This window comes from Bubalus kerabau, chromosome 5 (genome assembly GCF_029407905.1).
Source record: "Bubalus kerabau isolate K-KA32 ecotype Philippines breed swamp buffalo chromosome 5, PCC_UOA_SB_1v2, whole genome shotgun sequence".
NCBI lineage: Eukaryota > Metazoa > Chordata > Mammalia > Artiodactyla > Bovidae > Bubalus > Bubalus kerabau.
Window position 1 is genome coordinate 112,800,457 of NC_073628.1, and position 26,953 is coordinate 112,827,409.

General features: G+C 42.1%; 1 protein-coding gene across 1 annotated transcript in view; it reads left to right on the forward strand.

Moving 5' to 3' along the window:
* The window catches only part of PAPPA2 (pappalysin 2), a 320,885-nt gene that overhangs the window by 196,824 nt on the left and 97,108 nt on the right, over positions 1-26,953 (forward strand). Inside the window, exons 12-13 of the mRNA XM_055582744.1 lie at positions 3,417-3,552; positions 3,756-3,975. Of these exons, the coding sequence (XP_055438719.1) occupies positions 3,417-3,552; positions 3,756-3,975 (356 nt within the window). The remainder of the gene's footprint in view (positions 1-3,416; positions 3,553-3,755; positions 3,976-26,953) is intronic.

Genomic DNA, 26,953 nt, shown 5'->3' on the forward strand with positions numbered 1-26,953 from the left:
GGGTAGTATGTCGGCTCCTCAGGTGTGGAAAAGAAGAACCCTAGGCTCAGAAAGAAGAAATGGATTGTCAAATTTAGTTTACCCAGCTAGTAAAGATAGGGCTAGGACTATTCCAGGTGGCACAGTGGTAAAGAATCTACCTGCCAATGCAGGAGACCTGGGTTCTATCTCTAGGTCAGGAAGATCCCCCTAAGAAGGAAATGGCAATCCACTCAAGTGTCCTTGCCTGGGAAATCCCATGGACAGAGGAGCCTGGCAGGCTATATATAGTCCACAGGGTCCCAAAAGAGTCAGACATGACTGAGCGACTAAACAATAATAATAAAGATGGGCTAAGAGTTAAACCCAGGGTTCAGCCTGGCCATCCCTCCCTTCAGAATGGTGCCCTTACTAGATTCCCTTTACCGTGGTTAGCATTCATTGTGCAGACTTGAACCGGTCTCTGGTTTGAGGTTCCAATAATTATACGACAGAGTTCTACTTCTTTGCACTGAGTTGCTCCTGTGGGGGCATATTCGGTATTCAGATGAGAATGAAGTGTGGCTACCTCCATTGTGTCACTGTGAGAGGAAATGCCCAAGACTCGGCATCCTGTATCGTGATCAGACTTTCCTCTGCCAGTGTCTTACTTGTGGTTTTCCTACTAAAGCCATGGCCGGGAAATCCTGGCATAACCACTTCCCACAAATCACAAATCAAGGCACAGAGACACTGCCACTGCCACAGGAACAGGCTTTAAAGTTCAAAGTGGTTTGGGATTCAAAGACCCTTAGAGCAAGGCGATGCAAAATGAGTCAGAGGTTTTGGGCACAAGCCCTCAAGACAGAGAAATCCACAGCATAAGGCCTACTAATTAGTTTCAGGTGGGTGGTGTCTATTTGGGGACCCAACAGAAAGTGGGAAAACTAAGCCCTCCTGTTCCTCACTGAAGCCACCCCACTCTTCCTGAGACCTATTCAGGTAAAGCCACCAGGTACTTCTTTGGGCTCTGTTTGTTCCTGGCTCAGGAAATAACCCAGAGCTTTCTTCCAGTACGTGGGTCTCTTTTGTGGTATATGAAAAGGAAGAGGTTGTGGGCATTCCCGGGGGACTTTGATGTTGTCTGGGGGCTGGAGTTGAGGGCTTTGCATTAGGCTCCTGGTTAACTTATGGTGTGTTTCATGTCTAGCCCTCATCTAGCAAGGAACAAAGGACCTCGTATTGCAAGCCATAACCTATGGGTCTGGAAGTTTTTTAAGTTATAAAGAAATATTTACTACTTCAAAGAGGGGAAATGAAAAGGTGGCGGGGGGCGGGTGGGGGGGGGGTGGAAATGACACTGTAAAAAAATAGAGCGTGGCTGGTCTTTCCCTCAAAGGTGGAGAACAAGAAGGGAGAGTTGTGCTACACTGACCACTGAAAATCATAAAATCACCCTAATTAAGCCAGCAGTGCAAATGGACACTCTATAAACATACCACCAAGGCTCAGGGAGAGTAGGTCTGTGGACAAGGAAAAATTGTCGTTAAAATAGAAAACAGGTTTGACTCTCATGCTCCCCCTTTTAAGAAAAGCCCTCTGCCTTTAGATGTCATACCCTGCTCTGACACTGAGGACAGTGTTTGGGGGGCTCTATCCCTTTCAGAAGGCTTCCCTGGTACCTCAGCTGGTAAAGAATCTGCCTGCAATGCAGGAGAGCCCAGTTCAATTCCTGGGTCCACAAGATCCCCTGGAGAAGGACAAGGCTACCCACTCCAGTATTCTTGGGCTTCATGGCTCAGACAGTAAATAATCCACCTGCAATGTGGGACACCTGAGTTCGATCTTTGGATTGAGAAGATCCCCTGGAGGAGGGCATGGCAACCCATTCCAGTATTCTTGCCTGGAGAATTCCCATGGACAGAGGAGCCTGGGGGGCTAGAGTCCATAGGGTTGCAAAGAGTCAGATACAAGTGAGAGACTAAGCATAGCACAGCACATCCCTTTCAGAACCTGATACAGAGCTAGAGAAATACATACAGACTGATGTATGTTCTAGCCCTAGATTCTAATAAAGCAGCAACCATGCAACACCGGGGAAGATGGGAGATGACTCTCAATATCTTAGTGTTAAGAGCAACATTGAGCTCTAGGGAATAAGACAGAAGTAGAATTGCAGCATCAGATAATGGAAGATAAGTTCTTTAGGTCATTCCCCAATCTCCGAAATGTTTTATTTTAAAGAATTTTTAGGGACAAGACTGCTTCATTGTTAATTAGTCTAGCCATCTAGAATATTTCTTACAGATAACTGAATTTTCCTGTGAATTTTCAGCGCTGGCTTATTTTCCAGCCGTGGATAGGATAAATGTTGTGCTTGGGGCACCAGAAGAATAAGAATAAGAAGTTTGGCAGCATCTAGTTTCTGAAGCAACAGACTCTGCAGTGACCTTTCTCCTGTGTCATAGTTGAAATGCCAAGTGAGAGGCTCTGATAACAATTTTAAGGGGGAGACAGGGAGGGTTTCCCCAGTGGCTCAGTGGTAAAGAATCCACCTGCCAACACAGGAGACATAAGTTCGATCCCTGGGTCAGGAAGAATCCCCTGGAGAAGAAAATGGCTACTGACTCCAGTATTCTTGCCTGGGAAATCCCATGGATAGAGGAACTGGCGGGCAGCAGTCCATGGGGTTGCAAAAGAGTCAGATGTGACTTAGCAACTAAACAACAGCAACAAAGGAGATGCTAAGTTGCTTCAGTCGTGTCCGACTCTGTGTGACCCCATAAATGGCAGCCCACCAGGTTCCCCCATCCCTGGGATTCTCCAGGCAAGAACACTGGAGTGGGTTGCCATTTCCTTCTCCAATGAATGAAAGCGAAAAGTGAAAAAGAAGTCACTCAGTCGTGTCTGACTCTTCACAACCCCGTGGACTGTAGCCCACCAGGCTCCTCCATCCATGGGATTTTCCAGGCAAGAGTACTGGAGTGGGTTGCCATTGCCTTCTCCGAACAAAGGAGATAGGGAAGGATAATTAGCTATGCCAGTTGAGAACAAAGCGTTAGCTTGGTGATCATCTTGTCCACGTCTCTCACATTGGAGATAGGGAGGTATTGGCTGGCTATGCAGTGGTTTACCATCTCCAACAATGGTCTCCTTGAGTGATCTTTTTGAGAAGTGTAAAGAAAGTTTCAAGTAAAAAAGAACTGGTTGAAGTAAAAAGTCTCAGAAAAAGATGGGACTCTCAGTAGCTGAAAGTTAGCTACTTTCCAGCTAATTTTTACTTTTGATAAGACCATGGCTATCTTTCTGTGCCTACTCCATGTTTTTTTCCCATTTGTAAAGGAGGGAGTTCTTATCTTCTAAGTGGCGAGCTATTTCAGAAGGATAAAAGTAGTGTGACATGTGCCTTGAGAGCCCACTGGAAATAATGGCTCGTACATATATGTGCTTGTGCCTAGGTTTGTTTCAATAGACCAGGAGTGGCCACAGCAATTTTCATTTTCTTGACATCTGATGGCCTGGTACCTGGGAAACGTCAGCGGCCAACAGTGACCCTTTACCTGACCGATGTCAGTGGAAACAACCACTCTCTTGGTGAGTCTGACAGTTATCCCTTTAGGGCCACCAGAGGACAATCCAGTTTTGACCCAGAATTCAGCTCGATGTCTGTCTCTGATATTCTTTGAGACCTTGTTACATAATATAGCTATGGAGAAGATAAAATGAACACTAGGTATGGAAACTTGATGCTACACGAATGGCTTAAAATATTATGCAATCCCCTTGTTTCTCTTCAGGAACCTATGAACTGTCATGCCAGCATAACCCGCTGGTTATCAACATAACTCATCACTCAAACGTCCTCTTCCACCATGCCACATCAGTGCTGCTGAATTTCTCAACCCCATTGGTGGGCATCTCGGCGGTGGCTCTAAGGACACCCTCCGACATAAGTCCTTCAGCTCCCAACAGCTGCATCATCCCAGAGCACAAGGGGCAAAATCATCAGGGACAAAGGTATAAGGTCCCCTTACTTGCTTTTCCCTTTCTTTTTCAACAACTGCTATCGTTTTCATACATACTATTGTATATAAAGTAGGTGTTTGTTTGCCAACTAAAAATGGGTCTCAGTTCAGTTCAGTCACTCAGTTGTGTCCGACTCTTTGCGACCCCATGAATCGCAGCATGCCAGGCTTCCCTGTCCATCACCAATTCCCAGAGTTCACTCAAATTCATGTCCATCAAATCGGTAATGCCATCCAGCCATCTCATCCTTTGTCTTCCCCTTCTCAGCCTGCCCCCAATCCCTCCCTGCATCAGAGTCTTTTCCAATGAGTCAGCTCTTCGCATCAGGTAGCCAAAGTATTGGAGTTTCAGCTTTAGCATCAGTCCTTCCAATGAACACCCAGGACTGATCTCCTTTAGAATGGACTGGTTGGATCTCCTTGCAGTCCAAGGAACTCTCAAAAGTCTTCTCCAACACCACAGTTCGAAAGCATCAATTCTTCTGCGCTCAGCTTTCCTCACAGTCCAATTCACACACCCATACATGACCACTGGAAAAAACAATAGCCTTGACTAGATCGACCTTTGTTGGTTAAGTAATGTCTTTACTTTTGAATATGCTATCTAGGTTGGTCATAACTTTCCTTCCAAGGAGTGTCTTTTAATTTCATGGCTGTAGTCACCAACTGCAGTGATTTTGGAGCCCCAAAAAATAAAGTCTGACACTGTTTCCTCATCTATTTCCCATGAAGTGATGGGACCAGATGCCATGATCTTAGTTTTCTGAATGTTGAGCTTTAAGCCAACTTTTCACTCGCCTCTTTCACTTTCATCAAGAGGCTTTTTAGTTCTTCTTCACGTTCTGCCATAAGGGTAGTGTCATCTGCATATCTGAGTTTATTGAGATTTCTCCCGGCAATCTTGATTCCAGCTTGTGCTTCTTCCAGCCCAGCATTTCTCATGATGTACTCTGCATAGAAGTTAAATAAACAGGGTGACAATATACAGCCTTGACGTACTCCTTTTCCTATTTGGAACCAGTCTGTTGTTCCATGTCCAGTTCTAACTGTTGCTTCCTGACCTGCATATAGATTTCTCAAGAGGCAGGTCAGGTGGTCTGGTATTCCCATCTCTTTCAGAATTTTCCATAGTTTACTATGATCCACAAAGTCAAAGGCCTTGGCATAGTCAATAAAGCAGAAATAGATGTTTTTCTAGAACTCTCTTGCTTTTTCCATGATGCAGTGGATGTTGGCAATTTGATCTCTGGTTCCTCTGCTTTTTCTAAAACCATCTTGAATATCTGGAAGTTCATGGTTCACATATTGCTGAAGCCTGGCTTGGAGAATTTTCAGCACTACTTTACTAGCATGTGAGATGAGTGCAATTGTGCAGTAGTTTGAGCATTCTTTGGCATTGCCTTTCTTTGGGATTGGAATGAAAACTGACCTTTTCCAGTCCTGTGGCCACTGCTGAATTTTCCAAATTTGCTGGCATACTGAGTGCAGCACTTTCACAGCATCATCTTTCAGGATTTGAAATAGCTCAACTGGAATTCCATCACCTCCACTAGCTTTGTTCGTAGTGATGCTTTCTAAGGCCCACTTGACTTCACATTCCAAAATGTCTGGTCTAGGTGAATGATCACAGCATCGTGATTATCTTGGTGATGAAGATCTTTTTTGTATAGTTCTTCTGTGTATTCTTGCCACCTCTTCTTAATATCTTCTGTGTCTGTTAGGTCCATACCATTTCTATCCTTTATCGACCCCATCTTTGCATGAAATGTTCCCTTGGTATCTCTAAATTTCTTGAAGAGATCTCTAGTCTTTCCCATTCTGTTGTTTTCCTCTATTTCTTTGCATTGATCGCTGAGGAAGGCTTTCTTATCTCTTCTTGCTCTTCTTTGGAACTCTGCATTCAGATGCTTATATCTTTCCTTTTCTCCTTTGCTTTTCGCGTCTCTTCTTTTCACAGCTATTTGTAAGGCCTCCACAGACAGCCATTTTGCTTTTTTGCATTTCTTTTCCATGGGGATGGTCTTGATCCCTGTCTCCTCTACAATGTCACGAACCTCTGTCCATAGTCATCAGGCACTCTATCTATCAGATCTAGTCCCTTAAATCTATTTCTCACTTCCACTGTATAATCATAAGGGATTTGATTTAGGTCATAATGTCTAGTGGTTTTCCCTACTTTCTTCAATTTAATTCTGAGTTTGGCAATAAGGAGTTCATGATCTGAGCCACAGTCAGCTCCCACTCTTGTTTTTGCTGACTATATAGAGCTTCTCCATCTTTGGCTGCAAAGAATATAATCAATCTGATTTCAGTGTTGACCATCTGGTGATGTCCATATGTAGAGTTTTCTCTTATGTTTTTGGAAGAGGGTTTTGCTATGCCCAGTGCGTTCTCTTGGCAAAACTCTTATTAGCCTCTGCCCTGCTACATTCCAATCTAAGAACTACTAAAAAAGACATAAGAACCAAGCAAAGAACAATTCATAGAAGGCACATTTGCATTTTATATTTTGCTCTTCTTTCCTTAGCTGAGAATAATTTTTATGTAAATATTTATCATCTTTACTAGGTCTTAAAATCTCTTGTACATATAAAACCACTGCCTTCAAATCAACGTTGCTATGTAAACTGCCAAATTTCCCTGCCAAAAACTCAATGTTCCCTAGGTGATGTATATTTTTCCACTTGTTCCCACCTGGACAGTGTATATAGTGAGTTTAACAATTAGTCTCTAAGGCGTGCTATGTAATCAATTAGACTTACATATGGTAGTCAGGTGGAGAAGGCAATGGCACCCCACTCCAGTACTCTTGCCTGGAAAATCCCATGGACAGAGGAGCCTGGTAAGCTGCAGTCCATGGGGTGGCTAAGAGTCGGACACGGCTGAGCGACTTCACTTTCACTTTTCCCTTTCATGCATTGGAGAAGGAAATGGCAACCCACTCCAGTGTTCTTGCCTGTAGAATCCCAGGGATGGGGGAGCCTGGTGGGCTGCCATCTCTGGGGTCGCAGAGAGTCGGGCACGACTGAAGCGACTTAGCAGCAGCAGCAGCATGGAAGTCAGGACTATATGAGCTACGTGTGCCCTTCTGTAGACATCTGTGTCTGTCACCACGTAGATAGTGTTTCCTGGACTCTCAGCCACAGCTAGTAAGGAACATTGGTGTGGCCAAGGTTGGCCCTGATGAGGCAAGGAGCAAGTCAGACACAGTAATCTGTGCTGCACTTGTGCTGAATTCATTCTCTGAAAGGTCTAATCAGTTAAGTAGGACTACAGGTAACAGAGTTTGTTTCCTCAAGGAGTGAAGTGCCAGGCAATCAGGATCCTAGTCACAAAAGCTGGGGTTGTAGACAGTGCTCCGTCATCAAGGAGGGACTCTGATACCACCATGCCCAACCTAGGTATCCCAGAAATCCAATCTTGATTAGGAGGTAGATGATACTAATATAGTATTTTAGTTATCTTTTGCTCTGTAGCAAATTATATTAATACCAACATTTAGTGGCTTATCACAGTTTCTGTTGGTAAGAAATCTGGATGCAACTCAGCTAGGTGCCTCTGGCTTAGTGTCCCTTATGAGGTTGCCATTAGCTCTTGGACAAGGCTGCCGTAACCTAGGCTCAAGTGGAGCCTTGCAGAATTCACTTCCAAGCTCACTCATGTGGCTATTGGCAAGCCTTGGGAGATCTGTGGCCAAATTCATTCGCATAGGTGCTGGTGTGGGCACAGTCACATAAGCATTGCTCAGTTCCTTGCCACATGTTCAGTTCAGTTCAGTCGCTCAGTCATGTCCAACTCTTTGCGACCCCATGAATCGCAGCACGCCAGGCCTCCCTGTCCATCACCAACTCCCGGAATTCACTGAGACTCACATCCATCGAGTCAGTGATGCCATCCAGCCGTCTCATCCTCTGTCGTCCCCTTCTCCTCCTGCCCCCAATGCCTCCCAGCATCAGAGTCTTTTCCAGTGAGTCAACTCTTCACATGAGGTGGCCAAAGTACTGGAGTTTCAGCTTTAGCATCTTTCCTTCCAAAGAAATCCCAGGGCTGATCTCCTTCAGAATGGACTGGTTGGATCTCCTTGCAGTCCAAGGGACTCTCAAGAGTCTTCTCCAACACCACAGTTCAAAAGCATCAATTCTTCGGTGCTCAGCCTTCTTCACAGTCCAACTCTCACATCCATACATGACCACAGGAAAAACCATAGCCTTGACTAGACGAACCTTTGTTGGCAAAGTAATGTCTCTGCTTTTCAATATGCTCTCTAGGTTGGTCATAACGTTCCTTCCAAGGAGTGAGCATCTTTTAATTTCATGGCTGCAATCACCATCTGCAGTGATTTTGGAGCCCAAAAAAATAAAGTCTGACACTGTTTCCACTGTTTCCTCATCTATTTCCCATGAAGTGATGGGACCAGATGCCATGATCTTCATTTTCTGAATGTTGAGCTTTAAGCCAACTTTTTCACTCTCCACTTTCACTTTCATCAAGAGGCTTTTTAGTTCCTCTTCACTCTCTGCCATAAGGGTGGTGTCATCTGCATTTCTGAGGTTATTGAGATTTCTCCCGGCAATCTTGATTCCAGCTTGTGCTTCTTCCAGCCCAGCGTTTCTCAGGATGTACTCTGCATATAAGTTAAATAAGCAGGGTGACAATATACAGTCTTGAAGTACTCCTTTTCCTATTTGGAACCAGTCTATTGTTCCATGTCCAGTTCTAACTGTTGCTTCCTGACCTGCATACAAATTTCTCAAGAGGCAGATCAGGTGGTCTGGTATTCCCATCCTTGCCACATGAGCATCTCCATAAGCTGCCTGCATGTCTTTATGACATGACGGCTAATAATCCAAAAACATAAAGAGAGCCAGAAAGGGTGAGTACATGAGAATCTGCCCCAAAGGGAAGCCAGTTTTTTTATAACATAATGTTGGAATTGACAACCCATTACTTCTGGCATATTCTATTCATCAGAAATGAGTCAATTAGTCCTGCCCATACTCAAGAGGAAGGACGAGCATCAGGGCACAAATTATTAGCGGTCATTTACCACATGCAGTGATAGTAGTTTATGTTAATTGAGTATTAACTATGTGCCAGACATTGTTGTAAGTGCTAGGAAGGAATGGGGTCTCGGTAATGGACATTGCAACATTAGCTAGTTCATCTGTGACTTTTACGTCTCCTGAGTGAGCAAACATCTTCAAATATTAATGCAAGAATGTAGACTGTTAAAATAACATTGTTTACTAGAATGATTGCCTCTCTCTCATGTGTTTTCCAATTATTTTCTTTACTGGCTCTACCTCTGGCCTCAAGCCATACAGAATTTCTTTCAGGTCCCTGGAACATGTGTTCTTGATGAGCTCCATGTCTTTGCACATAATGTTCCTACTTTCTTGAATGCTGTCCAGTACTTCTTCACTTCAACTCACACTTGACCATCAGGATTCACCTTCTTCTATGAAGTTTTGGCAAGCCCCCTCCTTGTTTCCATAGGACATTGCACACAACCCACACTCTACAAAAGCAGCTCTGTCATTGGGTGGTAGCTTATTTATTTTCTTGTTCTTTCCCACTCTGAACTCCCTACAGTAGGTATTCTGCTCAGTATCGCTCAATACCTAGCAGAGGCCCTGAAGTATCAGAGATGTCAGAAACTGTACATCGCATGACGGCTACAGATCTTACCTCTAAATCCTCCATGGGACAGAACTGAACAAGCAAACCAAAAAAGAGGTCACGACCTCTCTAGGCCCAACGGACAAGAATTCCCTTACACCATCACAGCTGTGAAATTTTGACAAAGAAGATGATTAATTATGATCACTGCTGCTAATTCTTTGCTTATTTTCATTTGGCACTGTGGGAAAACAAGTTTTCTTACATGCATGCGTGCAAACCAGTAGAAATAGGATATGATTCTCCAGTTTACACAGAATGTATCTGGAATGCATAAGCATTTCCAAACCACATCTGACTGACAGGAGCCATGCAAATTGGCTTTTCCTTCTCAGCCAGCAAATCAGTGCAATATAGTTAATTTTGATATATAGGGGACCTAATAGATCCCACGTATTTTCTTTGTGGACAGATTTAAAGTCTGAACCCCTATATATTCTCAAAGGATGGAAGTCTTTTAGCATCTTTGTATCAATCACAGTTGTAAATGTAGATAGACCATAATATGAAAGCCTCAAATTCTGGGCATAGTAAGAGGGATTCCTGGCTACCTCCTTCTTGCCCCTTATGACCTGAATTCCATTAATACTAAAACGGGCAAGGGAGAGCTGACAGATGCCTGGCAGTAGAAGATGTGTTATCCATTTTGTATTTAACCATTAGTAACCAATGGCCTGACTTCCTACATCAATGCACCTCTGTTTATTTTTTTGAAATAGACTCTATTTCTTAGAGCAGTTTTGGATTCACAGCAAAACTGACTGGAAAGTACAGAGATTTCGCATAAACCCCACCACCCCCCGACACACACACAGTCACAGTCTCCCCCAACTGTCACACCTTCATCAGATGCACAATTAATGAACCTACAGGGACACATGATCATCACCCAGAGTCCACAGTTTACATTAGGTTCATTCTTGGTTTTGCATGTTCTATAGGTTTGAACAAATACTTAATGACATGTATCTGTTACAGTGTCATAGAGTAGTTTCACGACCCTGAAAATGCTCTGTGCTCTGCCTTACAATACTGCATCTTTAAACCAGTGTGACTGGCCCACAGAATCTCAGCTGAGCTTCCAGTAAACCTAAGCCTGGCTTCCCGGTGACATTCATGATGCTTACTTTGGACTCTTTGGCTTTGATCTCTCTCTTCATCTTGTTTCCCATTTTGCCATGATGGATACCCAGTTTATGACCCTTTGGGCTTAGTCTTTTGATAACGGATCCTTAGTCTTGAAAACCAAGTTTAGTGTTCCTGGATTCGGTCTCCTCATGCCCACGTGTGGTCAGTCGTGTCTGACTCTTTGCGATCCCATGGACTGTAGCTCGCCAGGCTTCTCTTTCCATGGAATTTTCCAGGCAAGAATACGGGAGTGGGTTGACATTTCCTCCTCCAGGGAATCTTCCCAACCCGGGGAAAGAACCCATGTCTCCTGTGTCTCCTGCATTGGCAGGTGGATTGTTTACCACTGCACCACCTGGGAAGCCCCACCAGTGCCCAGTAACAGTTTCCTGCATTTTTTACTCTCTATTTCTTGCTCTAGCCACCTTTGGGAAAGGCCTTGCATAACCTTCCACAGTATCCCAGGAGTTGGAGTCTCAGGCAGATTCCCAGCCATCCCAGGGTTGTGTCGATAGCTTTGGAAAGTGAGAACCATCTTTTTGATTAATACAGTGGGGTTTTGAATGTTTCCAAAATAGAATCCATGCGCTAACAGGTTAATTTTCCTAAATGAGTAGATTAGCTCACAGATAATCAAGACTCATATAATCTACCTTGGAAATTCACAAGGTCAAGTCTAGCAGAATTTGCTAATAGACAAGAATTTCTCATGGGCATGTGTTTTTCCTGCAACAAGATTCTGTTCTTTCAGTCACATAAACACAATTAAAATACAAGTCGCAACTTCTCTGACCCTGCCTGATGGTATAGCCATTAAATGCCCCAGTGTTGAGTCTTCTGAAGTTGAAGAACAGTATCTCCTTTTCCAGGGTTTGGGCTGATAGCAATGGTTGAAACTTCTGATCACCCGTTTCTTTTCAGCATTTATACTTTCTTTTTATTGATTTTTTTCCTACCTACCTGCCTTATAAAAGGTTGAGAATATAACCTCCCAAACAATTGTGCTTCTTTCAATTTATCCTTATATTTCAAACAGTTCTGGCTTTTTATAATTTGTGTTACATAATTAGGTGTAGAAGTACTTGTGACTGTTTTATCTTTATTGGGATCATACCTCTTGCCAACCCTTTTGCCCCTTTAAAAGGATTTGGCTTTGTATTACACTTTGTCTGGAATTAAAATTTCCATCCATGCTTTCTCTTTGTTTGTATTTGTTTGATAAATATTTGCCTTTCTTTTATTTTAAACCTTTCTCTATCTTCACTGCCAATGAGTCCAGGGCTTATTGCTTCATTGCACTGTTTACAAAGACAGTAGGATTTCATTGTGTAAAACTACTCCAAGCTTTTATTCTGAAATTTCATCTCATGTTCCCTAAGCCCATAATATTCTTTAGGATTCTGTAGCATCTTTACCTTTGGGATGTTTATCTCCCAGCACTCAGTGGCCTTTGTCAATGGTTCTCCCTTCCCCTCACTCACTCCTACCTCACTCCACCAAGACCCTTATACTTTCTGACTGGAAATCGTCAAATGAGTAAAGAAAGAGTACTGCTGAAAACTGATGGATAGAGGACAGATCTGTGACCCCTGAAAAGTAGTGCCCAGTTTCCTGATCTTTACAGGGGCCAGGGAATGAAGAAAGACTGACTCGTTTCTTTTCTTTTAGTATAGCTCTATTCTTTATTTGCTTTGTGCTTTTTTTATTTTTTTTTCAGAAAATAAACAACAACAACAGAAATCACATTTTGGCTTCCAGTGATGTTTCTCAATTCAATTCCAATACATTTTGAAATCGGGGCGGGGGGATCCTCAGAGTCCAGCTATCCACCTTGGTTTTTGGTGTTAATCAGAGTTTTCCTATGTTTCTGTATTGTTGATATTTAAGTGGGAAGCAGGGAGAAACTACCTCTGAGGATTCTTGTGAGACTGCTTAAGAATGATCTATGTGGAGTTTGTAACCCATTCAAGCACCAGGTGGGACCAGTTCCACACCATTTCCCATCCTTATCTTTTTTTACCACCCTCCTTTTACAAAATGTGACAGTTATCCATCAGTTTACTGTTTCTCAGCTCTAAAGTCACCCTCATCACCCTAACTTGTAGTACTAAGAATAGGATTCTGTTTACTGACCGGCACAGCGTTAACTCTTGTCAACAGAGAGTTCTGGAGACACGCTGCAGGAGGAAGGGGCTTCTCTTCCTGTTTCGGATATGCCATCTTCTCTCTGGCTGCTGTGACAGGCTCACCAGTGATGTGCAGGACACCTGTGGTTAAGGACGGCGGCCTTTGTGTTCCAGGTGGCTCTTCACCACAGTAGTTAGAGGTGGTAGCTTAGTAATTGTGATCCCACAGCGTGTCATTGGTTATCAGCATCCCATTTCCCACCGAGAAGTAGCTGAGCACTGTACTCAAGCGCACAGGCACAACCAAACCGATTCCCTCCATCTATGTGACTCTGTCTTCTACCATCATTTCCAGTTCCATTCTGTGTCAGTTGGTCAAGCAGGACACCATAATTAGAATGGGAAAGATTAATATAAGTAACTAGTAACAGAAAAGGAACTCTTAAGGGGTAAGGAGAACACTTTGGTAGTTAATTTTAGAGAAGAATGGTGGGTCAAGGGGGCAACCATTACTTTTAGGGATGGGGGGATGCCTTTGATGTTCCAGATTAAGATTTTCCTGGCTTGAATTCTAAGACCAATTTTCTTCTTTATTTCCTTTTTTAATTGAAGGATAATTGCTTTACAGAATTTTGTTGTTTTCTGCCAAACATCAACATGTATCAGCCACAGGTATACATATGTCCCCTCCTCTTGAATCTCCCTCGCCATCCCACCCCTCTAGGTTGTTACAGAGCCCCAGTTTGAGTTCCCTGAGTCGTACAGCAAATTCCCATTGACTATCTATCTGACTGACTACTTACATGGTAATGTAAGTTTTCATGTTACTCTCTCCATACCTCTTACCCTCTCCTTCCTCCCCCCACATCCCATGTCCATAAGTCTGTTCTCTATGTCTGTGTCTCCACAGCCGCCCTACAAACAATTTCATCAGTACCATCTTTCTAGATTCCATATATATGTGTTAGTATACGATATTAGTTTTTCTCTTTCTGACTTACTTACTCTATAATAGGCTCTAGGTTCATCCACCTCATTAGAACTGACTCAAATGCATTCCTCTTTATGGCTGAGTAATATTCCATTGTGGGCTTCCCCGGTAGCTCAGCTGGTAAAGAATCCAACTACAACGCAGGAGACTCCGGTTCAATTTCTGGGTCGAAAAGATCCCCTGGAGATGAGATAGGCTACCATCATGGGTTTCCCTGGTGGGAAAGAATCAGACAGTAAAGAATCCACCTGCAATGTGGTCAGCCTGGGCTCTATCCCTGGGTTGAGAAGATCCCCTGGAGGAGGGCATGGCAACCCACTCCAGTACTCTTGCCTAGAGAATCTGTATAGACAAAGGAGCCTGGTGGGCTACGTTTCATGGGGTCACAAACAGTCAGACACAACTGAGTTAGTGACTAAGCACAGCACACAACATTCCACTGTATATATGTAGCACAATTTCTTTATCCACTCATCTGTCGGTGGACATCTAGGTTCCTTCTTGTTCTCAGTTCTAGCTATTGTAAATAGTGCTGCAATGAACATGAGGGTACATGTGTCTTTTTCAATTTTGGTTTCTTCAGGGTATATGCCTAGTAGTGGGATTTCTGGGTCACATGGTAGTTTTCTTCCTGGTTTTTTAAGGAGTCTCCATATTGTCTTCCATAGTGGCTGTATCAATTGACAGTCCCACCAACAGTGCAAAAGGGTTCCCTTTTCTCTACACCTTCTCCAGCATTTATTTATTGTTTGTAGACTTTTTGGAGTCTACATGGCACCCCACTCCAGTACTCTTGCCTGGAAAATCCCATGAACAGAGGAGCCTGGAAGGCTGCAGTCCATGGCGTCACTGAGGGTCAGACACGACCGAGCGACTTCACTTTCACTTTTCACTTTCATGCATTGGAGAAGGAAATGGCAACCCACTCCAGTGTTCTTGCCTGGAGAATCCCAGGGGCAGGGGAGCCTGGTGGGCTGCTGTCTATGGGGTCGCACAGAGTCGGACATGACTGAAGTGACTTAGCAGCAGCAGACTTTTTGATAATGACCATTCTGACTGGTATGAGATGGTATCTTATTGTAGTTTTGATTTGCTTTTCTCTAATAATGAACAATGTTGAGCATCTTTTCATTTGTTTGTTAGCCATCTTTTCAATGGCTAAGACCAGTTTTCAATATAACTTCTAAGTAGACTGAACTAACTGGACATTTATATTTTCTCTTTTTAATGTTTTGAACTTATTTTAAGTCCAAGGCAAACATAAGGTAAAAATATCACTTTAACTTATTCAGTATAAGTGCACATTCTGATTGAGATGGAAAACAAGTAATAGATACTCATAAATATTAAACTGTAGTGGGTTCTGAGGTTTACCTTAAACTGTAGCTTATTAAAACCAAGTATTCTACTATAAAACTGAATAAGACATTTATCTTTTAAAACAAATATCCATGTGGAAACCAGAGTTATTTCTTCTCTTTCTCTCTTGTTCTCACTTTCATTCTTTTTCACTCACTATATATAATCATGTTTGATCCTTTTTATCATTATGGATAATTGAGAGCAGAATTGTGTAACAATTTAGGTCTAAAACAGTGAATGTTTATGTATGTGTGTGTGTGTGTGTGTATACATTGTATTTATATTGCTGTGTTTTATTTCACATAGAAGAAAGCCTTCTGAAAAATTTAATGTAGAGTGATTTGTAAAACTAATTATTCTATATGGTGTGTGTGTGTGTGTCTGTATAGAGAAAGGGGCAGACTATATTTTAATATAGAAATATTCAAAAGATGTTTATTAAGTGCCTACAATATGCCAGGAATCATTTTTCAGTTGAGGAAACTGAGACTCAGTGTGTACAAATTCATTTTATTTGAAATTAGCCAAACTAAGACTAGAATCAAATTAATTTGTTTTTCTGTAAAGAAAGTTTCCATTTTCTGAATGAAAAACTATTTTATAAATATACTCCTGTCTATTATTACCCAGGAAATCCTACCCTCTCCCTCAAACCATATCAAGATTAGGATAACAAGAGGTTAACTGGCATAATTAAAGAGCACCTGTATTTTAGATATATTTATGCAAATGGCATATTTCTTTTGTGGAATACATGAAATTAAATATAGATGTGGGCGCCAAGTAATGCAGGTGAGCTTGTGACATTTGATGGAGTAGGTGATAAATGATGGAACTGTAAAGATACTTTGGGGGCTTCCCTGGTTAAAAATTCACCTGCCAGTATAGAGAATACCAGTCAGACCCCTGCTCCAGGAAGATCCCACATGCCTCAGGGCAACTAAACCCATGCACCACAACTACCGAGCCCATGCTCCAGAGCGCAAGAGCTGCAGCTGCAGAAGCCCGAGTGCCCTAGAGCTTGTGCTCTGCAGCAAAAGAACCCATTGCAATGGGAAGCCTGGTCACCAAGACCAGAGAGTAACCCCCTCTCGCCGCAACTAGAGAAAACACCAAGTATGAAGCAGTCAAAACCCAGCACAGCCAAAGATAAACAAAGCAAATAAATCTTAAAAAAAAAAATACTTTGAACTTTGGGAAAATTCAGAAAATGAATTATCTGGAGTGGAGCAATTTTATGGGCAGAATCCAGAGGATTTGGGGTCATTAGAAAAAGAGATTTTGACCCAGGTCCTATGGGGTCCTTGTTGTTTTTGTTCAGTCACTCAGTAGTGTCCAACTCTTTGCAACCCCATGGACTGCAGCACAGGCTTCCATGACCTTCACCATCTCCCAGAGCTAGCTCAAATTCATGTCCATAAAGTCAGTGATGCCATCCAACCATCTCATCCTCTGTCAATCCCTTCTCCTGCCTTCAATCTTTCCCAGCATCGGGGTCTTTTCTAATGAATCAGTTCTTCGCATCAGGTGGCCAAAGTATTAGAGCTTCAGCTTCAGCATGTTGTCCTAGCCCAGGCAAAAAGAATCTCAGTCCCCAGGGAAGAGAAAATCAGAGAAAAAAATATTCCCTTCTCTTGGAAACCAGAAGTACAGATAAGCCAGAAAGAACTACAACTTAAAGCCAGGTTTCTGTGTGTATTCGTTTTCTATTGCCATGCAGCAATACTGCTATGTACTGAGCAGCTTAAACCAACACACATTTACACTCCCACAGTTTCTGAGACTCAAGATTCTAGGCCAGATTTGCAGCAACATAGATGACCTAGGGATTGTCATACTGAGTGAAGTTGGTCAGACAGAGAAGGAGAAATACCGTATGACATCCCTTACATGTGGAATTGAAAAAGAAATGATACAAGTGAACTTACTTACAAAACAGAAAGAGATTCACAGACTTAGAGAATGAATTTATAGTTGCTGAGTGGAAGGGATAGTTAGGGAGTTTGGAACAGATGTGTACACACTGCTATATTTAAAATGGATAACCAGCAAGGACCTACTGTATAGCACATGGGACTCTACTCCATGTTATGTGGCAGCCTGGCTGGGACAGAAGTTTGGGGGAGAATGGATACATGTATATGAATGACTGGGTCCCTTCTCTGTTCATCTGAAACTATTACAACATTGTTAATCAGCTGTCAGTCAGTTAGTGCAGTCACTCAGTTGTGTCCAACTCTTTGCGACCCCATGAACTGCAGCACGCCAGGCCTCCCTGTCCATCACCAACTCCCAAAGTTTACTCAAACTCACGTCCATAGAGTCAGTGATGCCATCCAGCCATCTCATCCTCTGTCATGCCTTTTTCCTCCTGCCCTAAATTCCTCCCAGCATCAGAGTCTTTTCCAATGAGTCAACTCTTCGCGTGAGGTGGCCAAAGTACTAGAGTTTCAGCTTTAGTATCATTCCTTCCAAAGAACACCCAAGGCTGATCTCCTTTAGAATAATCAGCTGTACCCAAATATAAAATAAGTTTAAAATAATAATAATTTTAAAAAGATTCTAGGCCAGGCTCAACTGGATCCTCTATAAGGCTATAAGGGGGTGTCAGCCAGGTTGGGTCATTTGAAAGCTCCTGTGGGGAAAGTCAGTTTCTAAGCTCACACAGTTGTTGACATTTGGTCCCAGAAGGCTGCCTGACTGAGGGCTCCATTTCCTACTGGCTGTTGCACAGGTCCTGTCCTTAGTTCCTTACCCTATAGCCCTCTCCACTGGGCAGCTCACACATGGCAGCTTGTTTCTTTAAAGCTGGCAAAGGGAGAGTTTCGCAGCAAGAGTACCTTTCAGTCTTAGGTTATGTATAATGATCAGAAGGGACATTGTCACCTTTGCCATATTCATTGGTTAGAAGTAAGTCATTGGTCCCACCTGCACTCAGGTTGAGGGAATTACACAAGATTGTGGATTCCAACAAGCTGGAATCACATGTGCCAAAATGCGTTAGGCTGGACTAGCTGGCTGTGTGTTTAGACCTTGGAGTTACAAGGACCTCACTCCTTGGAGTTACAAGGAGCCACACACGGTACTGACGTAGTTTTAACTTACAGGACAGCGTGGCTCACAAGGACGTGCGAGGAATTTGCATGCAGAAATAAATCAGAAGGAAAGAACAACGATTCTGAAAGGATGGTCTTTCTTTGTAGGAATTCCCCAGTTCTTGGCAGGTGGATTATCTAGGCAGCCTTTTACCAGAGGATGTCCTCTTTATGCTCCAGTATCTAGATACTTCACATCCATTTCATGACTGATCCATTTTTACCTTTTATTCCCGAGTTCATTTTCCTTTTGTCTAAGCCTGAGCCACCTTCTCAATAGCTCAGCTGGAATTAATAGTATTCATTAAAGTGAAAAATAATCAGTAATATTAATTGGGTTTCCTAGAAAGTCATAAAATTATTAAGAATCTTTAAAAATGGGATTATTATTAAAATAACCTGCATTCTGACTCCTCATAATATAGGAGAATTGAGAGTTAATTGTTTTTAGCAATTTGGGTCCAGTAAAATGTAGTTATATGTGTGTAAATGTATTTGTGTATATTTTACTATACACAAAGCAGTCTTTTGGAAAACATTAATGTTCACTGAATTATATAGCTACATTTTGAAGCGAGAAGCGACTTAACTTTTTAAATGGCAACCCACTTCAGTGTTCTTGCCTGGAGAATCCCAGGGGCAGGAGAGCCTGGTGGGCTGATGTCTATGGGGTCACACAGAGTCAGACATGACTGAACTGACTTAGCAGCAGCAACTTTTTAAATGATAGTGCCTTTCAAAAGGGTATTATTTTTTAAGTGAAAAAACAAATATTTTTGTAAAGAGCAGTGTCATCCTCAGATTTTCTCCTCTTTCTTTCCTTTTTTTCTTATCTGCATAAATCTTCATTTTCCTATTTGCTTAAAGCAAACTGAACATGAACACATAAAGTTTAAGTCAAGAGAAAATAATGAACACACATTGTACTCTTGTACCATTCTATATTCAAGGTAACAACTTTTAAGCAGATTTTATCTTCTGCATTAAAAACATTTCCTATTAGTCTGTTCTTGTGGAAATCAGTTGGAGTTCAGCCCCAACTTCTGTGTACTTGACATAAATATGCCTTAACATACTTCCCATACTTTGTTAATCATGCTTGTGTAAAGAAAAGAATCAGATAATTAAAAAGTGAGTCATCAAAGAATAGTGTGTAGCTGGTTTGGTTTCAAATGCCTCGGGATGCACAGAGACTTGCCAATTAGTGTGCATGACTCATGCGGTCAGCAGCAGTCCTTCCAGTGAATATTCAGGGTTGATTTCCTTTAGAATTGACTGGTTTGAACTTCTTACAGTCCAAGGGACTCTCAAGAGTCTTTTCCAGCACCACAATTAAAAAAACATTAGTTCTTCAGCACTCAGCCTTCTTTACAGTCCAACTCTCCATCCATACATTACTGCTGAAAAAATTATAACTTTGACTATATGGACCTTTGTTGGCAAAGTGATGTCTCTGTTTTTTAATACATTGCCTAGATTTATCAAAACTTTTCTTCCAAGGATCAAGCATCTTTTAATTTCATGACTACAGTCATCATCCACAGTGATTTTGGAGCCCAGGAAAATAAAATCTGTCTTTGCTTCCACTTTTTTCCCTTCTATTTGCCATAAAATGATTGGACTGAATGCCATGATCTTAGTTTTTAATGGTGAGTTTCACGCCAGCTTTTCACTTTCCTCCTCAAGATGCTTTTAAGTTCCTCTTCACTTTCTGCCTTTAGAGTGGTATCATCTGCATATCTGAGGTTATTCATATTTCTCCCAGCAATCTTGATTCCAGCTTGTGATTCATCCAGCCTGACATTTTGCATGATGTACTCTGCAAATAAATAAGCAGGTGAAAATATGCAGGCTTGTACTCCTTTCCCAATTTTGAACCAGTCAGTTGTTTCATGCCTGGTTCTAATTATTGCTTCTTGACCTGCATACAGATTTCTCAGGAGACACATAAGGTAGTCTGGTACAAAGAGCCAATTCATTGGAAAAGACTGATGCTGGGAAAGATTGAAGACAAAAGGAGAAGGGGGCAGCAGAAGATGAGAGAATTAGATAGCATCACCCACTCAATGGACATGAATTTGAGCAAACTCTGGGGGCTAGTGGAAGACAGAGGAGCCTGGCATGCTGCAGTCCCTGGGGTTGCAAAGCATCAGATATGACTTAGTGACTGAACAGCAACAACAAATACTAGTTCAGTCACCTTTGTTGTCTCTGTGAAGCTTCTGTTCTTCAGATCCTGTCTCCTGAAGCAGAGACTGCAACAATAAATAATCAAAAGAGAAAAACCAACAATCAACTACCACCAAATCACCTATAACATTCCACTTGCAGTTTGTGAACCTCGGTAACATGCAGGGTTAAAGCTGCCTCAGGGTATCTCCCTCAGCTGCATCACGTCTTCAGATCCCTTTCCATGACATCCCTGTACTGTGACACAAAAGATGTCTTTAGCCTTAGAAAGCAAATCCTGAAAGTGTAGATCTGCTGACAGTGAAGATAGGGCCTTCATCAGTAAGTCAAGTATAGAAGATTTCTGGGTCACCCTCCATCGTCCCTGGAGAATTTTCTGTAGATGTGGGATTTTGATTGGGGTGGGGGGAGGTTGGAGGGATGTGGTAGAAAGGAAAGCACTTTTTCCATAGAATTCACTTGACTTGAATAGTCCCCAGATAATTTCTGGGAGGAAGTGGCTATGTTTTTCCATTTGGAAGATGTTGGGACTCGGGTGTGAAAAGGTGTCTTCTTGGCTGCAGCGTAGATTGGAGGTAGAGCTAGGGCTACATTATAAGGTCCTGAGCCCTCAAAACCCTGAGGGCTCTGAGTCCAGGGACATGCAGCCGGAGCACAGCTCAGCGCCTTGCACTGCATCCCTGGTATAACCAGTTTGTGATCCTATTCTTGGTAATAGGATCATTCCATCTCTATTATCCGTCATTCTGCTTCATGCTTCATTATTCCCTGGAACCTTCATTGCTACTGCTTTACCAGTTCCTATTGTACTTCAGTTATTTGAAGCTCAAATTTAAAATGCTGACTCTTTCCCTTCCTTCTCTGCCTGGATCGGGCTCCTATACCTTGCCAGGCCTTTTCTTCCCCTACTCAGTCCTATGTAAACCATTCCAATCACTTCCCTTCTGATAGCCTCACAAAGTAAAGGACTACTTCCTTTTTTTGTGCTAGGGGCTGCAGGTTAAAGCATCAATTTATCCTTTGGCTCTTCATCTTTTCTATTTAGCAGAGAGTTTCCTTCTAATGTTCCAGGATGATGGGAAGTGTCATCTCTTGCTGCTGGGAAAGGCACTATAGAAAATGAAATGTGTATTATATTTCTATTCATTTGATTATCTTCTTCCCCAAAGCAGCTTAGCAAATTAACATTGAATCTATTGTCTCTTCTTAAGCAGGAAAAGAATTATAACTGCTCACTTGTTCCCTAGATTTCTTGCTCAACTTCCTCTTCCCAGAATTATTTGTCCATAAAATAAGAGGGAAGCAGGAGAATCCACTGGCGAGGATTCTGGTTCTCCTGGCTGATGACAGAAGGTCTGGTGAACCCCAGATCTGCTTTGGGAGCTGTAGAGTCTTTTCAACTGTTTGCTGTCATGGGGTTATAGAGGAAAAATGGAAAGGTCACGGACATGGTCTCACTTAGGGGTTTATTGGGCTTCCCTGGTGGCTCAGAGGTTAAAGCGTCTGCCTCCAATGTGAGGAGCATGGCTAGACTATTCTAGAAAAAATCCTTTATTAAAATATTGTGTGGTCTGAGATGGTTCCTAGTGGGATACATTCTTAGAACCAGTTGGGTGGCAGCTTTCAGGTTTTGAGTTTCAGTGCTAGGGAGAGGCTCAGGCAACTTAGGACGACCTGAGGCTGGAGACTACTGCTAAAGATGGTTTAAAAACGATGACTTCAGGACACTAACTCCCAATGTCTTATCATAGTGTCTAAAACTCCATGGTTAGGAATTATTTTAAGTCCTGATAATCTCCAGCAGTCTCTTTAAAATAGTCAATAACCACCTAATAGAAGTAGAAATGTTTTAAGTCATTATCAGCTATTTATGTCAAAGATATTCTCTTATAGACCTTGCCAGTTGGAAATCAGACCAGAGCCCTGCTGAAATGCAACCTAGTGTAGGCATCTGGAAGTTTGGGGGAGTATGAGAAGCAGGAAAAGTGGTGCCAAAATGAGAAATTAGTTTAAAATATCACCTGCTTCCCAATTTTGCTCAGGGCTAGCCCTATGCTAATGGTATTATTGGCAGCTGATGGAGAAAGCACAGAAAATAAAACAAACCAATATTTCCAGGGTTCTGTTGTTTTGCCAGCCTGCCAAACAGGCTGTTGATAGATATGACCCTGCGTTCTGGTTGGAATGACTCTCAGGCCGTGTCTGGTTCTATGTAGCCATAACCGCAAGAGCAGCAGAAGCCTGGTGATTTGAATGGTAGTGAGCCTATTGTCCAGACCCCTGCCTCTCACATCTGGCCACATCATCTAGTCTCGCCACACAGTTTTAGGAAGTCTCTTTGCTCCTTTGGGCCTTCCTATCTCCATAAGCAAATGAGCCATTGATGTTGCAAGGCTTGGGAGTGCTAAGAAGAGCAACAGGACAGAAGGGAGTAATATTCCAAATCTGATGTCAACCCAGGACTGATAAATTCCTGAATTACAAGGCGATAGGAACAATGTGAGGCTTCTGTTGGGGAGTCGAGAAACTTTATAGGCAAAAGAAGCCAAGGGGAAGAGTCCTGGGCTGACATATGTTTTATGTTCTACTTCTATATATGAATCTGGGACTCATTCAAGGTTGTAGCTCGTGACTCCTTAAGACCTCAGTCAACACAAAGCTTGTATATTATAGCATGCAGAAGCCATATTACCCTTTCTTCGTGCCTTTTAGATACTGTTCTAGGATTGCCATATGTGAAAGCTCATGCGCATTACACTTTATTCACAGTACCATGCTGTTCCCTCACTTACCTCCACCTGTTTCACAATTCCTCAGCATTGGCTTATGAATATGTCTGGGGAAGTGTCACTCCTGAATTAATAGTTTAATTGAGGCCCAAGGATACTTTTATTATTTATTTTTTAACTGGAGGAATGCCCAAGGATAAGTGGTGGTGCAGTGGGAGTCAGCAGTGCGGTCATTTTGGGGTTCCATTGATCACTCTTCATTAGGAAACGTACCACGTGGAGATCGTTCCTGCCTTTGCAAGTGGGAAAAAAATATTTATATATATTTATTATATATATAGATATGTATTATATATATTATGTTTGTTGTTATTATTATCATTATTTCTGATGAGTGATTATGCTTCCCTGGTGCTGTTCTAGGGTGCACATTCTTTGCTGCTTAGCCAGAAATTGCTTTGACTCTTTTTTTGGTGTTTTACATATTTTATAACTACATTAAAATTGTCAGTTCTGAAACTTGGTGAGACGGCTTTGGAAAGGCAGTACATATTGGCTGTGTGATGGAAATCCGTTTTACTTTAGAAGAAAGTGAAAATGAAATTCGCTCAGTCGTGTCTGACTCTATGACCCCCATGATCTCTAGCCTGCCAAGTTCCTCTGTCCATGGAATTCTCCAGGCCAGATGACTGGAGTGGGTAGCCATTCCCTTCTCCTGAGGATCTTTCCAACCCTGGGCTCACAACCAGGTCTCCCACATTGCAGGTGGATTCTTTACCGTCTGAGCCACCAGGGAAGAAGAGGGGGCCTTTGGATGGGACTTCTAGCATTACAGTCAGGCATGGCAAAAGTTGGGCCCAGAACTAGAAATGAACAAAGCAAATTACCCAGTACTGGGGCTACTGGAGTCCAGTCCTGAACTTATGAATAGGTCACATTCTAGGAAGAGATGGATGTCTCCTGACAGAGGTCTTTTCAGGGGCCAACTTTGGGTCAGAGACTTCAACTGAAGGGCAGGGAACACCTCTGCTTTCCCAGGATACAGGATGGAAGGAGAAGTCTACTTAGTCCAATATTAATTTCTTTGTCACGTGATGGAAGAATCAGAATTATTACTGAGACTCCTGTTTCTGTCGGATGAGATTCTTTAGAGGATAAAAAATTGAATCAATTTTCTCCTTGGTCCATATGTTCTTTCAGTAAAACCCTCAAAGTACTGGCTTTGTTCTGTTCAAGAAGGCCAATGGAAATGTACTTGACGTTTAGTCTGGTTCTTGTCCTACAGAGTGAAGATGGAACCAGTAGAGAGGAAGAGGTAGAATGGGAGCCAAAAAGGAGGCCATATCTTTTTGTATTTGTTTGGAGAAACAGCAAAGCTCTCTAAGAATGAATGTTATTATTATTATTTGGTTTTCCTATTGGTGGTGGGACGATTAATGAGGACTCCATCTCTTCCGGTCCATTCTACATTCTGTACATTCTTCGTCCATCTGCTGCCAAATCCAGAGCATACATTCCTTCTTAGCCCATAGCCTCTTATTTAAATAAGAATCAGTAAAACAGTGAAGGAATGCGGAGATACCTGATCCTCTTTTACTATTTAATCTTCAAAGAGTTGTTTCTACAGAAACCACTGGGATTGCTATTTGGTCAATGGTGACACTTCTTGGATAAATGAATTGCAATATTTTGTTTAACTTAACAACTTAAAGGTTGGGACATTAAGCAAAAAACTTACACTGGGCAAGGAAGATTGTGAGTAACTCTTTTTGGTTCTCTACCACATCCTCCCCATTCATGGGTTTTCTGTACTCCCACCCCAATACCACCATCACTTCATCTAGAATATTAAATACCATGTTAAAGCTGGAAGAGACCTTTAAGAGAACATAGTTAAACTTCATCATTTTATAAATTTGCAAACAAATTTATAAGGCCAGAGTGATTAAGAGACTTACCCAATGTGACAGAGCTAAGCAGGGACAAGCCAAGACCTGAACCCAAGTCACATGGGCCTTGATCTACTACTTTCCCCATCATATTAGGCTATTTCTCAAAAACTGTGGTACAGAAACCAGAATGTTTCTCCTAAACTAACCTGGATTCCAGGTATCAAATTGTATGCCTGAGAGAAGGTGGGACATTGACTTTAGAAAAGTTCACAAGCTGATGTCATCCTGATTTTGAATTTGAGCTAAAGCTTAATTTGATGTTTGTTTGTTATTATATTGGAGTCTGAGTATGGTAGGAAGTTCTGAAATAGCCCATCATTTCTGTTAGGGTGTTTCCTCATCTCTAAGTTGGGAAATTAAGGTTGAATTATCTTTAAGGTCACTTAAATTAAGGTCACTTGAATTATCCTCTAAGATCACTTTTAAAGGTCTTCTCTACTCTCCAGGAGTAACAAGCAAGAAATGGGGTCTTTGGTGCATAATTTCTCATTAGCTCCTACATGGAAGAAATAAGGTTTCACTATTGATTCTGACTGACTCTAAATAGTGTCCCAGCCTCCTGAAATTCCTCATGGGTAGCTCAGACCCTCAGGCGAACCTTACGCCAAAGCTGTGAGGAAGCTGTGGACAGGACAGCCAGGATTTTGCCCATTCCTAAGGAACTACCCAGCTTTCCAGGTATGGCCCTTGGCTGGAAGTGAGGCCAGCTTCCCTCTAGTGGCCTCATGCAATGGAAAAATTTTTAATGTGCCTTATTTGGCATACCTTGGGAGAGAGCTCATGGCAGATTTGTTAGTGAGTCTGTCTGCTCTTTGCTGAGAATGATGTCTGCTTTCTGGTGTTAGCCATGCTCTTTCCTTACCAACCTTTGGAAGGTAGAAGAAGATTTGGGAAACTTGCCTCTAAGCCTATCATCAAATATTGATGTTGATGCTTTTCCATATCAGTTCAGTTCAGTTCAGTTGCTCAGTTGTGTCTGACTGTTTGCAACTCCATGGACTGCAGCACACCAGGCTTCCCTGTCCATCAGCAAACCCCAGAGCTTCATCAAACTCATGTCCATCAAGTTGGTGATGCCATCCAACCATCTCATCTTCTGTAATCCCCTTCTCCTCCTGCTCTCCATCTTTTCCAGCATCAGGGTCTTTTCCAATGAGTCAGTTCTTTGAATCAGGCAGCCAAAGTATTGGAATTTCAGCTTTAACAGCAGTCCTTCCAATGAATATTCAGGACTTCCATATAGGTTCTCTAAATTTGTTAGTCAGAATTTAAGAGACCCACACCTACTGAATTTTCTTCAGTTCTCAGTGGATCAAATATTGATGATGACTCTTCTTATAGGTTCTCTAAATTTGTTAGTCAGAATTAGAGACCCACACCTACTGAATTTTCTTTAGCTCTCAGTGGAAAGGAAATGGTGATTTTTGTCTAGGTTTTTAGAGTGTTACTTTGTGCTGTGTTCTGTCAGGTCTGGAAAGCATTGGTGATAACTTACTGGCATATCTCTTTTGCCTTTCCAAATCCTATTAATTTATTGAGGTCAAATCATATTCAATGATAAAATTTCTCTGGAACAGCCATGGATTTATAATTGGTACCACATGATTTAATTATTTTCTCTCTTTGACTATATTGAAAGCTTCTTCAGAATTAGGGAAATGTTTTATACTTTTGATCTGTCTTATGGCTCCCATGTGATAATTTGTGCTGAAAACATT